The sequence below is a fragment of the Vigna angularis genome, chromosome 9, assembly GCF_016808095.1.
Source record: "Vigna angularis cultivar LongXiaoDou No.4 chromosome 9, ASM1680809v1, whole genome shotgun sequence".
NCBI classification, from domain to species: Eukaryota; Viridiplantae; Streptophyta; class Magnoliopsida; order Fabales; family Fabaceae; genus Vigna; species Vigna angularis.
In genome coordinates, this window is record NC_068978.1 from 15,162,094 (window position 1) to 15,186,187 (window position 24,094).

The 24,094-nt window shown below is 30.2% G+C and overlaps 1 protein-coding gene and 1 pseudogene across 2 annotated transcripts; both read right to left on the reverse strand.

The window, feature by feature from the left end:
• Positions 1-7,749: 7,749 nt before the first annotated feature.
• Positions 7,750-10,029, reverse strand: LOC108347063 (zinc finger protein ZAT9). 2 transcript variants are annotated; one of them, XR_008245441.1, is made up of 2 exons: positions 8,760-10,029; positions 7,750-8,376 (listed from the first exon to the last, which is right to left on the reverse strand). XR_008245441.1 is itself a non-coding variant. In XM_017586179.2 (1 exon), the coding sequence occupies exon 1, from the start codon at positions 9,883-9,885 to the stop codon at positions 8,830-8,832; it is 1,056 nt and encodes a 351-aa protein (XP_017441668.1). In that variant the 5' UTR covers positions 9,886-10,029; the 3' UTR covers positions 8,631-8,829. The 2 variants fall into 2 exon arrangements, 1 of the variants encoding a protein (XP_017441668.1); XM_017586179.2 differs by lacking the exon at positions 7,750-8,376 and having other exon boundaries at positions 8,631-10,029.
• Positions 10,030-19,932: 9,903 nt separating this feature from the next.
• Positions 19,933-23,853, reverse strand: LOC108346501 (uncharacterized; annotated as a pseudogene).
• Between the last annotated feature and the right edge of the window lie 241 nt (positions 23,854-24,094).

Consider the following 24,094-nt stretch of genomic DNA (forward strand, 5'->3'; position numbering starts at 1 on the left):
TAAGACGCGTGTATTGTGTTCCAAGTCGGCAAGATAACTTAGTGGAATAGTATACCACGTCCTTAGCCCGGTAAGGTCGGCAAGACATCTATATTGTTTTTCAAAGTCGGTAAGATATCCGGATAGTTCGATAAGATGCATGAAAAACTCAGATAGCTTAGTCAAAAATCTAGAGAGATCAGTAAGGATTTATTCGATCTATCTAGACTGCCCACTGAACTATTTAAGTTTCTGATACACCTTATCTGAATTCTCCATTCACCTTATCGGGCTATATAGACTTCTCATTAAACTATCTGGATGTCTTGACCTAGGAACATAATACATGTGTCTTATCAACCTTACCGAGCTGGGAACGTGACACACTATATGCCACTGAGCTATCTTACCAACCTGAGGACATAATGCACGTGTCTTATACAATAACACATTATTTGTTACGTTAGAAAAAAAAATTAAATTTCTTTTTAACAGTGTTGGTCATGAAAAACTAAATTTGTAACTTTCTAAAAGGAAAGGAATCTAAATAAAACAAAGTTTAAAAAAGAAACAAAAAGTAAAAAACGCATGATAGTTATAGATTTAACCCTAAGATTCAATCAAACGAAAATTAAGGTTCAATAATAAATTAAATATAAAATCATTACAATCCATATATAACAAAATAAATAAGTTAAAGAATCATGTATTACATAAGAAATATATTTCGCACATACATACAAACATAAATATGAGATACATACCTACAAACATAAATATGAGATACATACCTACAAACATAAATATGAGATTTAGTACCAGATATTACTCTTAAGGATCAAATATGACCCACTAAGCGGAAAAACTAGTTTTCCCACAAATCTACCAAAAAAAATTAATAATATAACAATTATAATTGCTCACATTCCAAATGTTAAGCAAACCAAAAACATTGAGGTCAAACACTCTTATTCTAAATTCTAGCATGTAACAATTTCAATTACTCAAACGTGTAAATATATATTCATACCACAAATAGTTTGTCAAAGTTTATGCTCTATCGATTTTATAATTTTAATAGAACATGTTTGCTGGATAAAACAAGCATGGTTATAGTTTAATAGAACATGTTAATAAAATCAAACGAGCATGGTCATCAATCATTCACTAAATTTACAAATTTAATATACCTACATTTTCAAATAGTAGTCAAAGAGGGAGAATAACGTTATTGGTATCTATTTCTTTCTTAATTAGACAGTGAGAGTTTACCGCCTTTGAACAAGTCATTTAGATTTTTCTTTTACATTTTTTATGATTTTATTCATTATTTAAGTTATAATTAAAATTAATCTTTTGAAAAGAAAAGCCACGTGGAAAAGTAATGTCATCTAGCTATTTTTCTTTGTCCCCTTTTTTGCTTACTCTTCATTGATCACATATATGTAATCAAAACATAGAGATTGCATTTAAAAATAAACTTGTTCATTATTAATTTTAAGTAATAATAATGCACTCAAATCACAACCAAATTTGAAATTATCTAGTAAGATAAACAATAATAACTAATAAGACAATAGTAGTGAAAAACAAACTTTGATGATCAACCTAGATTGATAGAGATGAGGCAAGGTTCACAAAAAAGTAATGCCAAAAGAGGAATGAGGAGAACATGAGGATTTGGCCAATGACATGAGGAGAGAGAGGGATATGTAACATTTTTGAAAATTATAATAATTACAACATATATATTTAAGATGGTTTATTATTTTTTTTTATTTAAAAATCTATGATTTATTAATTAGTTAAAAGATTTGTTTGGTTTAAAAGATTTTTTAAAAGATAGGATTTGCTAAAATAAATTATTCAATTAAAAATATTATTGGATATTGTTAGATATTATGAGATATTTTTAGATGTTAAATATTTTGAAATATGTTTTTATGTTGTTAAATATTAATAAATGAGAATAAGATATTGTATTTTTCTTAAATATTTTAGGCGGAGATGACCATGTTTAGGGAGATAATTTTAATAGAAATGGTGGCAAGTCAAGAAGAAGGAATATTATTTTAAAGATTGGGTTTCCTAGGAAAATAAGGAAGAAGTGAAAAGAAAGAGGTAGAGGGAAGCTAACATTTTTATTTTCTTTATTGTCTTTTTGTATGTGTATATGATGAATTGAGTTAAAAAATTTCATTATTTTCTGTTTGATTATTATCTTTCGAAGTTTAAATGAGTTTTTATTTGAAATATATTGAGATTTTGAGAAATTGATAATTATTTGGGGTACTCTGTTTCAAAGGTTGTTTTTGACAAAGATAATATTTTGATGAAAGAATATTTTTCATGATTTGATGAGTTTTATGGATATAGGGTTGTGTGAGTATCTAGAGTTGGGAAGGAAACTAATTATCTTGCTTGAATGTGTGTTATGAAGCTAGTTAGATTATGATTTTGTTTTAGGTTGTTATATTGTTGTTATTTGATTATCAAAATGTGTTCCTTGTGTTGAAGGTGTTGAAAGTTTTTATTTTAAATTTAGAGTTTTTAAATGTGTTTATTTTTTTGTATGTGTTTGGAATGATGAATACGATGGTGATTTAGGCTCTGTTTAAAAAGTGTGTTTCTTAAGTGAGGTGTTTTGAGAAGATCCCTCTTGTGGTGAAGGTGTTGAAAGTTTTTTATTTTAAATTTTCATTTTAAAGTTGGAATTTTAAAGTTGGAATTTTAAAGGTGTTAACTTTTTGTATGTGTGGACCCTAGTTGAGAATAGTGAATATGATGGTGATTTTGGCTCTATTGAGAGTGTGCTCCCCAAATGGGTGTCTTGAGGGATCCCTCTTGACTAGTAGTTTGATGGAGGGGAGGGTTGTCGAAGTCAAAGGATGAATCTCTTTGGGCAGAGAACTTTATGAATGATATTTATGAACGATATTTGGGTGTGCATGGTTATGGAGGATCTTTGGAGTGTTGAAGTTAGAGGATGACTGTCTTTGAACTAAGAACTTTATGACCCAAATCATTTTTGTGGTTTCTTATGATCTTGATTTATTACATAAATATATGATCATATAGATGTTGAGATTATATACAACGCTAGAGAGAGTTGACAATATCAGGAGATGTTTGGGGGATAATCTTAGTCTTTTTTTTTTCTTTTCAATAAAGTTTATGGTTGTAAAACAATAATTTTTTTTTATTTTATTGATATTTCCAATAAAGTATGAATAAAATTTTGTTATATAATTTGTGTTAATAATGTATTTTCGAAAGAAAAAAATTGGAATGTTACAATAACCACCTTAAGTTAAGTGCTGAAGTGTTTACACCAATATGACAGGATAACAAAAATGTGTTGTTAAAAGATAATGTTGGTTACACCAACAAGAGAGCTTACCCATGAGAATGTCAACAAGAGAAGGAGAGAAAAAGGAAGAGAGAGACAAACATAGAGGAAGAAATTGTCTAAATTAAATCACTTTCCATCAATTATCTTTAGAACTTGTAAAAATTACACATTTCTTAATAAATGAGTTTTTGTCTAATTTAACATCATAAAATTGGCTTATAAGCTCATAAATGAACATATTAAATGTGAGATTAAAAGTTGATTTATAAGAGCTCAATATAATAGCACAACAACCTCAATAAACTTAGTCAAAATAAATTTTGAATGATTCTAATTTCATTTTAATAGGTGGATTTACACCTAATTTAACCTCATAAAATCAATTTCTAAGATGAGATTACATTTCATTTAAATAGCATAATATGAGATCTCGACGTAAATATATAGTTAAAATGAAATAAATTTTATTATGTATGTATGCATGTAAATTAATTTTTCATAAAAACTTTCATAAGAATTTATAGAAAAAAGAAAAAAAAATATTTTATTATTAATTAAAATTAATGTGCATGTTATCTTATATAGTAAATTTATATTTTTAATTTATGGGTAAGTTGATTTAAATTTTTGAAGGAATTTTTTGTTTTATTTTAATTTTTTTAATGTTTTCTCTTATTTTATATATAGAAAAAAAACTTGTCAAACATATTCTTTTTGATGTATATAAAACAAATCATAAAATATAGTGTTTCAATCAATTAGTATTGATTATTAAGCTTTAATATATTCTTCTATAAAATAATATGTTTTTATTCTCTATATAAAATTTTAAAATCGTTTTATTCTTTTTATTTTTAATATAAGTTAATTTAATTCAACTTTTAACCCCATACTTTAAACATTATGTTTGTAGATTCTTCATACTTATATCTTATTCCATTTATCTATCTTTATTAAATTCACACTTTTATTGAAATAATAATTTGTACTTATTGTTTCTTAACAATGATAATATTTTCTACAGTTGTGATATATTGACCATTTTAAAAGTTACTACTTAGCGAGTAACCAATCATTTAACTTTTAAATTGTGTCAAATTTTCTCAAATACATTTCTATAAGGAGTGTACATTTTTATTAAATTATTTAATGTGACGATAAATTAAAACGTTTAGTAAATAACATATTTTAGTTATTCATAAGTCTTGAAAATCATAATTTTAATTTTGATATGGGTACAATCTACTGTGAAAAAATAAAAGTAAAAAAACATTAAAATTGCTTTCGGCCTGAATGATTCTGAAGTTATATGTATCTTCTTTATTTGAAGTTGTTATGCTTAGAAAATAAAGTAGAAGAAAAAAGAAACATAATCTTTCCTTTTGTTCTCCAAAACTTAATTGAATTGGAATAGTTGATATTGTACCAAAAGTTTTGGATTCGTCCATGTACACCATTTTTTTTTCTTGTTGAGTAGTTTCAAAACTGTCATGGGAATAATATATATTGGTATGGTATGGTACAGATTACAAAGAATGAGAATATTGTATCATAATTTTGACCAAGACTCACATATGGATCATATGAAAAGAATAATATATATTATATTAGTTTAATATTTTATTATTATTCTTATTATAATATTTTTAATTTGGTCTTACTATTTTAAATATTTTTAATTTGGTTCTTTATTAAATAAGTTAATATAATTTATCTCATCAAATTTATGATGTATAGAGTTATAGGTGACATTTATTATTTGTTTTAAGTTTAACTCACAAATTTTCGATCTTTATCTATATTATAATATTAGTTAAACTTCAAAATGTTTGAAACTTAATTAAAAAATATATCATAATAATTGATAAAATTTTAAAAAAAATTGTTAATTAGGTAATAAAAAAATTCATCATTAATTTAAGTTTATTGATAGATTATCGACAATCAAATATTTGTTGGTAACATGATCATTGATAATTTTTATCAATAAATTATGAAATTTATTAATAATTACCAATTATCATAAATATGACGATAATTTATAATTATTGTAAATTTGTCCATATATATGAGTTATTAATTATAGAGGATCCTAATAATTGGATTTAGTGGTCAATAAATATTATGATTTAATAATATTTTTTCTTCTTAATTTATTTAATTTTTTCTTTTTTTTCTTCTCTCCTCTTTTTCTCCTTGTCCATTTCATTTTTTTCTCCTTCTCTTTTTTTTCTCTTTCTTCTTCCTCTTCTTTCACCTTCTTCTCATTCATATCTCTTTAAAAAAAGTATATATATATATATATATATATATATATATATATATGATTTCTTAACACATATTTAATAGATTTATCACTAAAAAAACTTTGTCAATAACTCAAATTCTAATTTAATGATTAATTTTACTTATAAATTAATTATCAATAAATATTTTTGTTAATAAAATTATGTTGATAATTACAAAAGATTTTATAGTAAAAAATTATTAATGTTGGTAAATATTATATGTGAATAAATTATATGACATTAGATTATTTTTTTTTGAAAAAAAGAAAACTTAAAAAATAATTAATATGGTGAGAGAAGCCATACCATCCTGTTACACATAAACTTCGTAACTGACTATATCTTCTATAATATTGATTATTTTTTAAAAAAATATTTATTAATTATTATTTTCATTCTATAGTCTTTGTTCATTTGAGTGGATTTGGGAAAGAGTGATTGAATGGATTTGAAGATAAATTTTTTTGTTATTTATTTGAGTGGATTTGAAGGTAAGTGAGAGTGGATTTGAAGGTAAGTGAGAGTGAATTTGGAAATAAATTTTTTTAATTTGTCACATCAAATCTTACACTAATTTTCACAAACGTTACTTCTAAATCTACCGTCACTCATCTCTAAATTCAATCAAATAAACAACAAAAAAATTTATCTTTCAAATTCTTTCAAATCTACTTAATCATTCTTCTCCAAATCTATTCAAGTAAACAAAGATTAAAGAGATTAAATCTGAATTAGTACCACGACAGTAACCACGTTGAAAATAAAATAAAAAAATGTAAAACAAATAGAAGGTAAGATGCAGTAGCAAAACAGTAATTGATATTATTATTAATTAGTGATAGTTGAGACTTACGAACATTGGCAATTTTGATACGTGCCAAACACAGCACTTGCGCAGATGAGTTGATTGATTAGTTCACTTCATTTCCAAAAATATTCTTGGAATTTTAGGCAAGAAAACTCCATTCCTAGTTCGTCTATGCAAAACTGCTTGCTTATCCAAAACAAATATAAAAGACAAAAATAAAGCTACCGATTTCTGAGTTAAGTAAAACACCAAAAAACTCAACTCAACACCATATTTCTCACTCTTCTTCTGCATTATCTTCAAAATAAATTACGGACCATAATGTTTATTTTTTATTAATAAATATTAATTGTTAGTTTTATTAATAAGAGGGTTCAATTTACAATCTTTTTCATTTTTTTAAATAATGTTTATTTTTTTTTCCTTAAAAAGAAACAATCACTCGTAATATCTTCTATGCATTTTATTCTCAAGATGTTAGCGTGACATAATATTTACAAATCACTTAATAATTCTAATTCCAATTTTCGTTTGACCACAAATCTTTGATATCTTTCTCTTTAGTTTGCCAAAAGCTTTCTCTTTCACCATCTCTATAAAGGAAAGGGAATTGACCAAAACACATTGCTTACATGAGTTCCTAAGAGATTAGCTTTGGTTTTTGAATTCAAGTTGAACTTGTTCTGCATAGATTATTATAGTCTTCTTTTCCAAGATCAACTAAGTATATACGCAATTTAAGACCAATTTTGAGAGACTATGACCATGGTTTTAAGAAATTGGAATGTGTCTTTAGAAATTTCAATGGAGACTATCTAACTTAATATATACAATGAAAAGGAAGAAAATTTGTCTTGAATAATGTTCTTTTCTTTTATTATTTTATGCATTGGAATTAAAAGATATTTATTGAAATGTATAAAGTATATTCAGAATGAGACTAAATTCAACATAGGATATAAGTAAAATATTATAAAAAAAATACATATATATATATATATACTGTACCAAAATATTAAAAAAAAATTGTAACAAAATATATTTTTCCATATAAATATGATTATTTGACTTTGAATGATAAGTGTAATAATGAATTAGGCTGGAGGCTAATGTGGTAGTTTATAAGGGCAATTGCTTAGTGGTTCGAGGAAAATTTAGACTTTATAGTTTGTTTTGTAATTTGGTTTAGCAGTTAAGCAGTCAGATTTATTTGAAGTGAAATGTGAGGATTGTGGGCTCTAAAGTCTAAATGATAATAGTGGCATCTAAGATGTACTAATTGACCAAACCTCCGATGAAATACAAGGAAATTAAAATACAAGAAATGCATGAAACGGATGATATGTCATTTATTACAAATTTAATGAGTGTGACTGAAAGTTTACCATAAAGAACCAAAAGGCCTGCCTCAGCTAGATACCTTGAGTCACGCCCAACTAAGCCAAATTAATCTGTCAGCCAACACTAAAATAAGGGATCTGCTTCCTTTTTCTCTTTTCTCAAATCACCTTTACAGATTTCCCAAAAATGGCAATCAAAATTTAATGAAATAACCACATTCATTGACTCAATCACTTCTCCCATCAACTTTCTTTCTTATTCACCTACTAATATCTTCTTCTTCTTCTTCTCAACAACAATTTTGTGAAAAAATGAAAAAAAAAAAGATAAAAGATGAGCAACATGGAACATCCTTATTGTCTTCACGAGTAAAATAAAGAAAAAACGAAAGAAACATATTCCTCTTCCTCAACTGTGCAATGCTGGTGGTCAGAAGTGGAAGTTACTTTTCTATCATTAAAATATGCAGCTTGATCATCTCACTGTGTGAATCAATGACTTGGTTTATTTAATATTCACAAGCAATGAATGGTATATCAGTTTACTTAAGTAGTGTTTGCTTGAAAGCTGAAACAGAGCCCACTAAAACACGCATGCTTCCAACCCTTCTGCATAACTCCATTACACATCAAAAGGAAAACTAAATCACCCAACTAAACTTTAAATCGCAGGAATCAGTAAACTATTATTATTATTATTATTATTATTATAGAAGAAAAAACACACACAGAAGTTTAAGCTAAGTAGAATAAGCATAAAAAGTTCAGTTCTTCAATTGATAGATGCTCTAACTCTAACTTGAAAAGTCATATTTTACAGAAGCGAACTGTAGAACATAATATAGCTGCTCTGAACTGAATTTGAGAAGAATTATAAGATTATTAGATGGATATGAACTACAGAGTAAGTAACCAAGTAAAATTGTGAGCTATATCCCGAATGGCTACACAAATCTAAAATTGCAATTTAATAAGGAACCAAAATTTTGTACCTTGGGATCAGAGTCTAATTAGTCAAAGGGAAAGAAAATCAGAGAAGTTCAAACTAAGAAAAAGCCTTCTTCACTCTTTGACAAACTCTGCATCGGAAAGAGCAGAGTGATCGAACTGGCTAATGTCTTCATCATCATCTACTGGAGCAGGGAGATTAAGATCTATCAAACTGTCTCCAACTCTGACAGAAGCTCCAACCGAAACAGTTGCAGAAGTTCTTACGGTTGCAGTGGTGTGAGTTGCAGAAGAACCTATAACATGTGTTCTCTTGTGTCCACCGAGTGCTTGACCCGAACCGAAGACTCTAGAGCAAACCGGGCATTCGTGGATTTTCTTCTCCGACACAGCAACGTGCTCTGGTTCAGGTTCGGGTTTCTGAAACTCCGTTTCAGAGTTTAACTTCATCTTCTTGTGACTCGCTCTGTGCCCACCAAGAGCTTGGTAAGATCGAAACACCTTGTCACACGTTTCGCATTTGTACCTCCCACGCACCTTGTTACTCCTCTTAACAGATTTCATCTCCTCCAATTCAAAACCATTTTTTTCTTCATCATCCTCTTCTTCATCTTCTTCTTCTTCATCATCATCGTCGTCTTCATCGTCGTCTTCAACCTCATCATCATCATACTGCTGTATGTTTTTATGATCATCATATTTCTTCCATCTGTCACGAGACAGCATCATTAGACAAAATGCTACGGCTTCTTCCGCGGTGGTATCGGAAGCAGAACTCGCAGATTCGTTCTTGTTATTGTTCCCACAGAGTTTCATCTTTTTCACGGGTTCTCCGAGTTGCCACGCCCTCTTGGATCGTTTTCGAGTCGGGTTCTTGGACGACTCCGTCTCGCTCTCTCTATCTTGGAGGATCACGGAACCCGTTTCTGCTGCGAACGAGAATTCAGGATCTGCAAAACGGAAACTTTTCTTGGGATTCTCTCTGAGACCGTAGAAGGAAGAAGAGGATTGAGAAGGCGATGACTCGGCCTCAAAACTGAGTTGAACCGGAACGAACTCGCTCTCTTTGGGAGGAACGGGTAGGTTCATCATGTGAGACCTCATGTGACCTCCTAAAGCTCTTCCATTGGCGAAACTCCTTAAGCAAAGCTTGCACTTGTGCCTCTCCATAAAATAAAAAAAAATAAAAAAACAGAGAAAAAAAACAGAACACACCAAACACACACTTGTGTTGTGTATCGTTTAACCTCAGTGTGTGTTCTTGCGTTTAAAAGGAGTAGGTGCAGATTACAGAGTGTTGCTCCACAAGGAAGAGTCTGTAATATGGAGTGGGATTAAATAAATAGATATAATAATAGTAAAAACAAATATTTAATGTTTTTTTATTTCTAATTTTGCTTTGATTTTGTTATTTTTTTAAATGGGAGATTTTATTTTATGTTTTCTCCGTTTATTTTGCTATCTTTATTATGTTTTTCCTTAAACGCCCTTGGAGATGGGATGAAAAGAGAAAATTGGGATTGGATAATATGTAAATTGAATTTAAAACTTTATATCATATTTGGTTAAAGCAAGGAGAAAATAGGAAAGGGCAATTATGGAAATTGGCAGTGGTTCTGTTGGCTTGGTTGTCGAAGTCAGGAAAAGAAAACCGCTGAGGCGTGTTTGTTGTTGTAACGAATAAGCTTTTGTTGTTTTTATTTTATATTTTTTATACGGTGGTGACAGTAGAAAGAAGTGATGGTTAATATCACTTGACTGTGATGTAAAATTGAACAGCAGAGCAGAAGCATGAAAGAATGTGTGACACGTAACTTGCATTACCTACCTGTCTTTTCTATAGGCAACCAGCGGGTAATGCCACGATTATTTGAGAAAAGGAGGCAATAAAAAGAAGGCCTGTTATTTTTCCTTTTATGTTTTGATTCTATTCCATAAAAATGAATCTGTTACCTTTGTTATTGTAACAGAAAAATAAGTAAGATTTAATTATAATATTTAATAATTTATATTATTATTATTATAAGGTAGCATTAAAAAGAAAAATAGAATAGGGAAGTTAAGTAGGCTAGGTTTGAGAATGGAGTATTGTGTGGGATTGAAGAGTAAATGCCGTTTAGTTAGGGTTTGGTAGACCCAGTCCTTGATGCTACTTCTAGTGCTTCCCCACACACATAATCTTTCGTTCAGAACACATACAAAAAAAAGAAAAAAAAAAAAAACCTTTGCTTTGTTCCAAAGGACCAGTTTCGTTTTTTTCCTTCACCCAATTGGGGCTTCTTTTAAAATGCACCTTAATTAGTCATCACTAATGAGTCATCAAGGTAATAAGGGTACCGTATGTTATTGTGTTTAACTTTTTGTCTATTTCAAAGGAAAATTACGTAACTCAATAACAACATTCTTACTAAAATAATCTACGTTTAATACTTTCTCCTTCTTTTTTTCAATTTTCTCATATTATTAATGCCTTTTTTTTATCTTAATATAATTTTCATTTTTATTAAAGAGTTAATGTCATCTCTTTCTATATATTAATATTTCTTTAAAGGATTTCAATGTTAAAAGTGAAAATGACATGTAGCATTGATATATCACATGGTTATGTCATACACTCTATTAATACTAATTTAGTATAATGGACTAAATTAATATTTGTTAATAAAAGTTTTTAGAATATCAAAAACCAAAATACTATTAGGATCTGTAACATGATATGGTTACATTGTTGAAGAAGAAATGGGAGGGTGGATGTGGGACATGAATTGTATTCGTTTGAACAAATATCTTAGGATGAATTTAGGATAATTTGCAAGATATGGATTTTTTCTATCACCCACGAATTTGTTCGGATTTGAAGTGATTTCCTTTAAAATGTTAATTTTTCTCTCAACATTTTGTAAAATATCACGTTCATGTAGATGAAGAGTAGAGAGATTGAAGATGAAGAAGAAAGTTTGGAAGAGGTAGAAGAAGACCATGTATTTGGTTCTTTACGTCTTGTATTTTGTTCTAGCTATGAGGTATTCGGTTCCACTCCATAAAAGAAATGAGCATGATGTTGTATTTGGTTCTGGTATTCAGTTCCACCAAGGCGCAGATTTGGTATTGGTGTAAAAATAATCATTTCACTTTACTTAAATACATTTTTTTATATTTGAAAAATTATTATTTTTTCTCTTTATAATAATTTTTACAATTTTATATATTATTAGCAATTATTATTTTATGTTATTTTTATTACTAAGAACATTTGAGGGTTACTCCCTACACCACCCCACATTGCTCCCTGCACCACCATATTTTTTAAAAATTTCAAAACTATCTTTTATATTTTACAATATCTTACACCCCCACATTTTTTTCTTTAACGGATGTCGACATCCGTTAAAGAAAAAAATACTTCAACGGATATGTCACATCCATTAATGGATGTGGCTACATCGTTCAAGTTTTTTTTTTAGTTTTTAGTTTATTAATTTAATATTTTTTATATAATTAATTAAACGGATGTGGCCACATTAAGATTTTTTTTAGTTTTTAGTTTATTGATTTATTATATTTTAAATTAATATATAAATATTATTTAATTTTCTTTTAAATTTATTACATAATTATACATAAATTAATTTTATTTTATTTAATAAAATAACTATTATTAATTTAATTTATATATTATTATTTAATTAATTATTATAATATTTTTCATATTATTAATTAAACGGGGATGTGGCCACATTTGTTAAGGTTTTTTTTAGTTTATTAATTTATTATATTTTAAATTAATATATAAATATTATTTAATTTTATTTTAAATTTATTACATAATTATATATAAATTAATTTTATTTTATTTAATAAAATAATTATTATTAATTTAATTTATATATTATTATTTAATTAATTATTATAATATTTTTCATATTATTAGTTAAACGGATATGCCACATCCGTTAAGGTTTTTTTTTTTTTAGTTTACGGATGTGGTCACTCCGTTGACGGATATCAATATCCGGTGAAGGTGAAAGAGATGTTGACATCCGTTTTATTGAAATGGCAAATCAGGTATGAGATGTGCATGTAACATTTAGTGCTGGTGAAGGGAGCAACACTCAAAACATTTTGATAGTCTTCAATTTTTATAAATTAAACTATTTTTTATCTCTTACTGTTTCGGTAGATATTTTTGGGACCGAGAGACTAACCTGCTGATGTGTCTGGGCCGCTCGCTCGCTTCCAAACTCCCGCTATTGGCCGATCGGTGTTGGCATAAACCGATCGGTCTTCTTCTGGACGGGGGAGGATGTACCTGCAAAAGATACTCCGACGCTCAAGTTAGGCGTGTGATTTTGAGGAGTCTCGGCTCTTAGTTGAATGTTTAGTGAATGATTATCACTATTGAGTATTTGAGAGTAGCGTAGAGTGAATAATGCGTAAGTGGAACGTACCTGGCCTTTGGCCCTGGCTTTGTATTTATAATTTACCTCATGGATCCTAAGCTGATATAAGCCCAACAAAATAAGATATAAACAGATTACCTGAATATTCGGTTGGTTGTTTGTAACCACTCGGTTAATATTTTATACTATACATTATGCCCCCCAAGTCCGAGTTAAGCGGTTGGCTTTAGCCGTGGTTAACTATAGGACTGATGAGTTTGAGGGAGGCTGCATTGGCGGAACTGAAAGCGTTTTACCGCTCGACCTTCAATAGTAACCGAGCGGAATTTACCGCTCGGTCTTCGACATTTGTCGAGAGGGTTTTACCTCTCGACCTTCGACATTAACCGAGCGGGATTTACCGCTTGTCCTTCAACAGGAACCGAGAGGAATTTACCTCTCGGTCTTCGACATTTGTCGAGAGGGTTTTACCTCTCGACCTTCGACAGTAACCGAGCGGGATTTACCGCTCGTCCTTCAATAGGAACCGAGAGGAATTTACCTCTCGGTCTTCGACATTTGTCGAGAGGGTTTTACCTCTCGACCTTCGACAGTAACCGAGCGGGATTTACCGCTCGTCCTTTAACAGGAACCGAGAGGAATTTACCTCTCGGTCTTCGACATTTGTCGAGAGGGTTTTACCTCTCGACCTTCGACAGTAACCGAGCGGGATTTACCGCTCGTCCTTCAACAGGAACCGAGAGGAATTTACCTCTCGGTCTTCGACATTTGTCGAGAGGGTTTTACCTCTCGACCTTCGACATTACCCGAGCGGGATTTACCGCTCGGTCTTCGACTTAGGAGTGCTTCCTAGGGAACGGGCTTTACCGTTCGGCTTTGAGAGGGTTTTACCTCTGCTTTGAGCTAGGAGTGTTTCCTAGTGAACGGGATTTACCATTCGTCTGAGGGTTTTACCTCTCTTCCGAGGGGGATTTACCGCTCGGTCTTCGACCTAGGAGTGCTTCCTAGGGAACGGGCTTTACCGTTCGGCTTTGAGAGGGTTTTACCTCTGCTTTGAGCTAGGAGTGTTTCCTAGTGAACGAGATTTACCGTTCGTCTGAGGGTTTTACCTCTCTTCCGAGGGGGATTTACCGCTCGGTCTTCGACCTAGGAGTGCTTCCTAGGGAACGGGCTTTACCGTTCGGCTTTGAGAGGGTTTTACCTCTGCTTTGAGCTAGGAGTGTTTCCTAGTGAACGAGATTTACCGTTCGTCGTTGAGAGGGCTTTACCTCTCTCCCGAGGGGGATTTACCGCTCGGTCTTCGACCTAGGAGTGCTTCCTAGGGAACGGGCTTTACCGTTCGGCTTTGAGAGGGTTTTACCTCTGCTTTGAGTTAGGAGTGTTTCCTAGTGAACGGGATTTACCGTTCATCGTTGAGGGGGCTTTACATCTCTCCCGAGAGGGATTTACTGCTCGGTCTTGGACTTGATCGTTAATTATGAACTTTGCTGACGAAATTGGCAATCAGTGTTTGCAATAGGAGACCTCTCCTTCATTAATTGAATTCCATGATACTTTAAGCATGAAGTCCGTTTATGACTAGATCTTAGTATGCACTCGCATAGTTGATGGCGTGGATTTTGATATATATTTTTTCAAGATGTTGTCGTTAAAATTCTCATGATGATATATATTATGGTATATAACCGTATAATAAATGATTCGGTTACCAGATATTATGAATTGCACCGAATAAATAACATATATAATAAACAAGGTATCTAAACCGTCTTGAGATTTTATAATATTGTTGTTGATAATTATCTCTAACACAACAATTTCTTTGACTATTTTAATCATGCCAAAAAATGTTTCGGTTATAATAATTAGATAACTATATTTATAGTTATGTACTATATTATATATCATATATCATATAATATATTATGGATTATACTATATATTTAACATAAAAATAGTTGTTATAATATCTATTATCAATTAGATATTTTATGAAATATTCATATTTCAAAAAATACTTATCTTGTTGACGACGTCGCACGTAGAGATGATGATTCATCTACTATAGTTTTTACTTTGTCGAAAGTTTCTGGTGTTGATCTGAAATAGTGATGTCGAGACTGAACGCTCGTCTTGGTTTCTTGTGGTCATCATTGGGTTTGACGCTCGGCCCCACGGTGGGCGCCAAAATGTTTCGGTAGATATTTTTGGGACCGAGAGACTAACCTGCTGATGTGTCTGGGCCGCTCGCTCGCTTCCAAACTCCCGCTATTGGCCGATCAGTGTTGGCATAAACCGATCGGTCTTCTTCTGGACGGGGGAGGATGTACCTGCAAAAGATACTCTGACGCTCAAGTTAGGCGTGTGATTTTGAGGAGCCTCGGCTCTTAGTTGAATGTTTAGTGAATGATTATCACTATTGAGTATTTGAGAGTAGCGTAGAGTGAATAATGCGTAAGTGGAACGTACCTGGCCTTTGGCCCTGGCTTTGTATTTATAATTTACCTCATGGATCCTAAGCTGATATAAGCCCAACAAAATAAGATATAAACAGATTACATGAATATTCGGTTGGTTGTTTGTAACCACTCGGTTAATATTTTATACTATACACTTACATATCAAATTCTAAACTAATTTTCAGAAACTTTATTTTTTAATCTACCTTCGTTCACCTTGAAATTTCCTAGAAAAAACAATAATCAAATCCCATTCGAATCCTTTCAAATTCATGTATTTTCTTTTCTAAAGCCATTGTATAGAGTGAACACAGCTTAATTTATAGTGTATATTTATGTATGAGAAAGGAAGTGAATTTATTTTCATTTGGCAGAGTAAAAATAAGGTTGGAAACACTTCCATTTAAGGGCCAAGATTTTAATATAGCATCAACTCATTGTCATAGTCAATCTAGACTGTACACAGAGATCACTAAAAAAATTATGTAAAATATAATACAATGTATTTATAACTTCCAATGGAATCATTTTATCTTAAAATATTTATAAAATTTAAATTTATATCTATTATTTCTCTTTTAAGTCAACATAATAGGATATCTTCCCTATTGATAATGTGAATAACATAATAAATAAATAAATATATATATATATATAATATAATATAATATAATTATGGAAAAAATTTATAGAATCTCATTATGAAACAATAGCATTTCAACACAACGAGTTATATTTATATCTTTATACAAAGGATTTAAACTGTATGCTATTATTTTTTTAAAATTTAGTTTGTTTGGTAGTTTTAACAATATACAAAGAAAATTTATTATTTATTGTATATTAGTAAAAACACTGTCTTTTTTAAATCGAAAAATAATAAAATTATTATTATAATAATTATAAAAATAAATTTAAATATTTTTAAAATTTTTTATTTGAGTAATTTGCAACTTTTTTTGGATAATTTTGTTTATTATAAATATGTATTTCAATTTAAAATAATAATTAAATTTAAAAGAAAAAAAGTCTAAAATCGAACAAACTTAAAAAGAAAGATGATAAGATTAATAAAATAATTATTTTGATTTAAAAAAATATTTAAAAAATAAAATATATATACTAAAAGGGAAAATCTTTATACAATAATATAATATTTTTATTTTTAGTTATATTTTGAAATATATAATATAATATAAACAACCACTTATTTCTTCTTTTCTTCTTGAAAGAATTATAAAGGCATATACTGACTTTTTTTTCAGTAATATTTTATAATTTATTATATAACTATACCATTATCATAAAAGTTAATAAAAATTTTATCTCATTTACACTTAAGTGAAAGAATTTTCACAGATTTTGCTTAAATTTTCCTCAAATAAATAAATCTTCACTTAAGCTTAAAAAAATATCTTTCTTTTTCTTTTCTTATATATTTAGTAAATTACATATACATGTTTATTGTAAATATAGAATGAATGATTGATATGGAATGATATGTAAGTCATTATTTATTTTTGTTGAATTAAGTATTGAAAAGATAAATTTTATTACTTGAAAAATTAAGAGAGTTTTTGTGAATTGTGTAACATATATTTTTTTTCAATTTTTTAAAATTTATAATTAACATAAATTAAATAATTTGAAATAAAACTTCATTTTTTATTTATTGAAAAATCTAAGAGTTTTGATTCACAACAGAGTTAAAATTTAAATATGTTGCTTAATAACAGATTTAAAATTTAAGTCTGTCAAATAAAAGTCTGTTCTAAAATAGACTTAAAAAACTCAAACTAAGAGACTTAAAAAGTCTATTTTAAACTAGTGTAAGAGGGGTGATTTCCTTCCCAACTATGATTTTAACATTGAGTTTATTTTAATGTTTGGTTAATCCCTCTTTTGAAAGTGATTATCAACTAAATGTATCTTTCAATCTAAATTAGTGTAAAATAACTTATGTAATTTTCACTTCCTCTTATCTATTTATTTATCTGTTGTTATAATAAAGAATTTTTTTTTTTAAGTTTGATTTTAAGAACGCGAAATTTTTAAAGCACAATTTTTATTAAAAACAATTCACTTACCTCTTGGTTTTGTCGAAACAAGTATTTCGATGCATAATTCTAACATAAAGTTGATTGGTTAACCTCTACTAAATATATTTTTTTTTGCATTGGTTCCTATTAAGACAAGATTGTTTAGAGACTAGATCGTCTAAGTAACTCAGGTTTTGAAGTTTAACAAAAACATTAAACAAAATATATCTTTGTATGAAATGTTGTTTTTAGAAAAGAAAGTGTCTCTCTTATTGAAACATCTAAATAGACGATATAGACAACAAACAACGTTTTATAAACAACATCTAAATGCCTAAACGAACATCTTTCAAACTAGCGTTTTATGAACAAAAGCGTTTATCTCATGATAACACTGAAGCTTAAAATATGTTTTACTGATAATTGTGGTAATTCAAGCAAAACATCTTATGAAATGTACCGTTTAACAAAAGACTGCTAATTAAACCTTACATTTACAAATTTTTTTTAAAGCATCTAATGTTTTACACCATCTGATGATTATATATGTTGAATGCTTTACCAAACAGTGCATTTATTAATGAAATGACAAATGATAAAATGTTTTGAACACGCAATACGACCTAATGCTTATCAATGTTCAAAATATTTAATGCATGAGTGTTTCGATGCTTATATACCTTGTTCTTGATGTTTGTGGACATCACTACAACAGAAAGATATGATCAGAAACACTGTACCCTAGGAAAAGACATTGAGAGATACAAAGAACATTCTGGAAATTTTGATCTTGAATCCTTCTATTTTGTCACATCGTACAAGCTTTGTTTTGATAAAGACTATAATAAAGCATTATACCTATGTAATGTAGACTTGAGTCTAACTTCTCACCTAAAGGCTACCTACTTTACCTAAAGTCAATTTATTTTTCTAATGGTCTTCTCTTAAGAAAACTTATAAACAGATGAAAGCCTGAAGAGAAGAAAAGAAGGATAATATAATAAACTCGTGAATGCTAAAACAAGTTTGCTATGCTCATACATCATCTGAAGAAGAGTTTTCTAAAAAAGAAAAACTTTAACAATATCTCATATTTATTTATATTGGTTATATCCTCTCTTTGAGTATCAATCTATACTTTGTTCAAAATTATGTTTGTGTTGTGCATTCTGAAGGGAATTAAAACACTTATTGTTTAAAGATAAATGATTTTATACTTTTAAGAGAAATATAAATTTAGTGAAATTTTAAACCATAAATACAACAAAATTCATTATATCATGATTATGATGACAATGAGAACATGATTATGTAATGCTTATTTTAGGAATTGGAAAAACTTATAAACAAACTCAGTTAGTTTTATTATTTTTAATAATTTGATTCCTTGATATATTTTGAATAAATTTTCTTTTTAACTATTTTGTATTTTAGTAATTATAAAATACATAAGAGCACCATTCCAAAACACATTATAGTTTGAATGAGATGTTTGAAGCATTCACAAAAATAATGAAGAATGAACTTCAAGTGGTTGTTCAAGTTTCCTCTAATTTATGTTAATGCAATAAGTATGGTATTGCTCTAATTTACATTTACATTTACATGATGCAAGATTATGCAATACATCTATTATATATGTATGGTATCCTTTTAGTCTTTGCTTTCTATTTGCTTTATTATGTATGAAAATATAGATATCTATGGATTAGGAATGATATTTACAATAAGCAATGAAAGTTTATGATGATATTATCAATTTATATTGCGTATATATAAATGTAATTAAATAACTATCTTTCTTATATTAAATAATCATCTTTCTTATGTAACGTGGTCTTTTTTTATTGATTTATTAGAATATTGTTCTTTTATTTTCTAATTTGTTGTTCTATTAGAGTTTTCTTTAGAGAGTTTTATTAATTACTATATCCATCATGATCACATCATAAAATATTGTTGGGAATTCAAGTGTGAGTCCAAGTCCCACATTGGATAGAAATGAGAAAGTAGAGCAGTATATAAAGATGAAAGACCCATTAACCCATTGTCTTAAGGTTTTGGGTAAAGAGTGGTGTCGATCCCTTATATAGTTGGCTCAGATGTTATTGGTGTTTGTGTAACCCATAGGGAACCTTTCCTGACAAAGGATATCTAGGTAAGCAAGTTCCATTAAGATACGACGACCGTAAAAAGGACACATGAATACAACATCAATATATTATATATGCTAAATTATATACTAAAAGAACCTAAAAAGGAACTTTATGAATAGAGTAGTAAATGGACTAAAATTGAATGACACATGATTTTGGGTTCCTAATTAGCTTTGTGGGGTTTGGTTTTCAGGCCAAATCCAAATGGGAAAAGGGGGTCATAATGATTATCTCCAACATTCATTGGCAACTGATCAACACTTTTGAACCATGTTCTTGGAAGCTTTCCTTTAAAACCATAGTCACCAAACAAAACATCAATCACACCATTTCCCTCAGTACCAGGAAGCCAAGCAGCAACCGTCAACATATGGTTCTATAACCACTGGACGACCAAAGATTATCACAGTAACACATATCACTCCTCCACACACATTTTTTATGGTTTCTGACCTAGGTACAGAGATTGTCAAATTCAAACTATCACCATTTGTTTCAGCATATGGTTGCTCTCCAACTACTACAATGGAATATGAAAACTTATTAGACTTCACAAAGTCCAAATCTGGATTCTCCTTGTACACTACCTCAATATCTTTATCAACTGTGTTTTTTATAGCACTTAGGATTGTTGTACCTATAAATAACACAACCTCTTCAATATTGAGCTTTTATCGAACTACACAAAAGGGTAAGAAGTTGTGAAGGAATCTATAATATACCTTTGGTGACATTGTTTCCAGTAACTCCTTGCCATTAGATGGTCCATCCACCACACTGATATCCTAGATTATCAGTATGGCTTCTAGCAACCAATATCTTTGAAGCCCTTTTAGAGAGAGGGAGAATAGGTTGGTTATGATTTTCACCATTCTTCAATAGAACCAATGATTTCCTCACAGTTTCCCGAGCCAATTCTCTATGTTTCTGTCAAGGTACTTTGTCAAAACGATTTTGTTAACATGCAAAAAAAAAGTTGGTAGATAAACTATATACACTTGTTTCACTACTAATAAACCTTCTTCCCAAGATGGTGAACTAGGTTATGATCAGCCAACAGGTTCTCAAAAAGGTCCATAACAAACTTTACTCACAAAATTCTCCTTACTGCATCATCAATTCGGCTCATTGGTATGACATTACTTTCCACCAATGAGGTTAGGCAATCTATGAATTCTGTGTAGTTAAGGGGAACCATTACCTACAATAGTACTTGAGCAAGTATTAGAATATGATAAAAAGTAATGGAAAAAATCATGCAAGTTTGTACTTAAAACTCAGTTTACCATGTCAACTCTAGCAGTGATTGCAGCGTAAATGGAATATGTATAGTTAGCAAGAGTAGGGGTAGTGATCTTATCAATTCCCTTCCAATCTGATATGACAAAACCCTAAAAAAACAACAAAATTTAGGACTTGTTTACTATGTCAATTTATTATTTTGAATTAAATGAAGCCCTTAGAAGTTGTGTGTTATCTTAAAGCGTAATGAGTTCTTAAGAAAGTCTGTGATTAGATTACGATTGGCATGCATCTTTTCTCCATTCCAACTTGAATAAAAGACCATGACAGTGGAAACACCCTTAATGATTGCATTATAATAGGCTGGCATGTGAATGCTAAGCAATTCATGTTTGCTTATAACTGTGTTGTTCTCATTGATTCCTTTTATTGTTCCTCCATCCCCAACATAATGCTTTGTAGAGGTTATAACTTTTCGCCTATGCAAACAAATGCTAGTATGTTAACACCAACACCAAGAAAGTTGATCAAAGATAGAAATAAAGATATGAAACAAAGGGAATAATGAAGTTCTTACTTTCCAGAACCATATGGAAAACCCTTTTGAGAGTTTGCTGGGATTTCGCCTTGCAGACCTGGAATGATCTCAGTCATAGCTTGAACTACTTTGTGGTCTTTACTATAACTTTTGTAACATCTTCCCCACCTAGGATCTCTACAAACCTATACCTCAAATCATATTAAGATAAGGTTATAATTGAGGCCAAATGAATATTATAATAAAACTATTCAATAGAATGTTCTTTATTACCGCTATGCAAGTTGCAAAGGCATATTGAGTTCCACTAGCTCTAACTTCCAAAGTAGTTGCTACTCTAATTCTCCTTACTAGTTTATGATCCCTAGTTGTTGAAAGATAAATTCCATCAAGATACACAAACATAATTTTAAAAAGTAATTTATTTAAGAAGCTAAAAGCATAAAAAAGAAATAAAAGAAAAAATAAGTATTACAAAATGTTGATGGATTGACAAGTGTACCAAATCGCACAAGTAATATAAAATGGTAAGACCAAGTATCGTATCCTAGAGGACTCTCGGCACTAAACAGTTGTGTGATAACTCGATTAATTAAGACTTAAATAAAACGAGATTTTTGGATTCAAATGCAAAGAGATAAAATTAAATATGAATGCAAATTGATCAATAGTAGAGTAACACAAAGATGAACGGATGTGGTTTAATATGAGATGAATATGTTGTTAGGGTTTGATTTCACAAAATTTACTCTCATGTATATAAGAATTCTTCTTTTTACTTTAATGTTAACGTCACTCACTAGATTACTTAGAACCCGATCCCTCGGCGCAATAAGCCTGCCTTAATTCCTAGTTCGTGCAATTCCTAGCGTTCCTAGAAAATTAAGTCTGAAGATCAAGAGCTTAAGACGACCAAGTACTCATACCCTCATCCCTGAGAAATATTACCCTTGGGAGAATTCAACAAGAACCTGAATTGTAAGGAACCTCCTGGCACTCATGCAATTCATAAATCATGCTACTAAATGAGTTAAATAGAGCAAACATTGAAACAGATGAATTCCCTAACAATTAATGAAAAAGCATATAAATTAAGCATCAATTCAAATACATGAGAGTTCACAAGGTTACATCATCCTCCAACAACAAATAGAGTTTAGTTCCCCATAGACATGGAGAAACTAGATGAATAATGGAAAAGCATGAGATAGTGAAACCCTAAAAGTAGAAGAGGAAGCTCTCGCCTCCAGATCTGCCTTCAGAGAGTAGAAAAGTGTGCTGTTGTGTTGCTCCAGCCAGAGATACAAAACCTAGAGCACCTGGGTCCTTTAAATAAAGTCAGAAAAGAGTAGAAACAGGGTTCGGTCCAAAAGAGTCGAAACCGAGCAAAAATTGGGCCGGATTTGCGACGCACGACGCTCGGGTGCCCGGAGGGTGGACGTCAATTTTCCGAGGCTCAAGCCTCTAGATAGGGCGCCCAAGCTTCGTGCGGTTCCTTCTTTTGGTGCTTTTCTAGGCCTTTCTGAGCTCTAACTCCTTAGCACTTCATCTCTGCTTTCCGCATTCTCTCATTACCTATCAAAACAAGGGAAATTAGTCATAAAATCATCAAATTCAACCTCGACTCTCTTATTCACACAACTTAATGAAAAAGCATGAGTCCAAGCAAGTTTCTAAGTGAAAAAAGATGTATTTAGTATCAAAATTACATCACAAATAATGGTATTTTCAACCGTTAACACAAAACATTGTGAGGGAAATGCACATATAATGATAGTGATAATTTACCTGGTAGCACCTAGCCCAACATTATGTGGGAAAATTGTTGCGTTATATACATTATTATTGCCATGAACAACATCGATCCCGTATATCATAGGAATCCCCAATCTAGTTGATAAAGAACCCTTTTGTAAATCATTCACCATGTTCATCCAATCCTCTGCAGAAGCTTGTGGCTTTGGAACACTACCACCCCCACTCTGCACACTCTCTACCAAAAACACAAACCATATAAGAAAACAACTAAATGAATACATCAAAATATATATCTGTTTGTTTTTAATTCAAAAACTTGAGCTTACCAATATAATAGTTTTTCATGATTTATGCAGAAGCAACTTTAAGTTCAATCTGTGTCATCTGACCAATTTTCTCCTCTAAAGTCATTTTGTCCATGAAATCCTTGATTCGAACATTCAGAGGCTGTTCCGGGTCTTTATATTTCAAGTACTTTGCCTCACTTGTTGCTACCCAATAATGCAAGAGCATAAGTTTCACCACAAAGATACCCTCTTTCGACATTTTCTTCTTCTCCTCAATTCCCAAAGGAATTACTCACTCATCTATGTAATAGAAAAGAGAAAGAGGGTGAGAACGTAGTCCTTAGTGTGTCACTTTGTATGAATATATATAGAAAGAAACTAAGATAACTGTTACTGTAACTTCTTCAGCTAACATTAAAAAACAAAACATGATACAGATAAAATAAGATATAAGATGTTACCTTTTGGTTTATAAATAAGATATTATTATATTTTTTTTA

Excerpts from the sequence above, each read along its gene's own strand:
- LOC108347063 (XM_017586179.2), bottom strand. The coding sequence starts at position 9,885 with ATGGAGAGGCACAAGTGCAAGCTTTGCTTAAGGAGTTTCGCCAATGGA.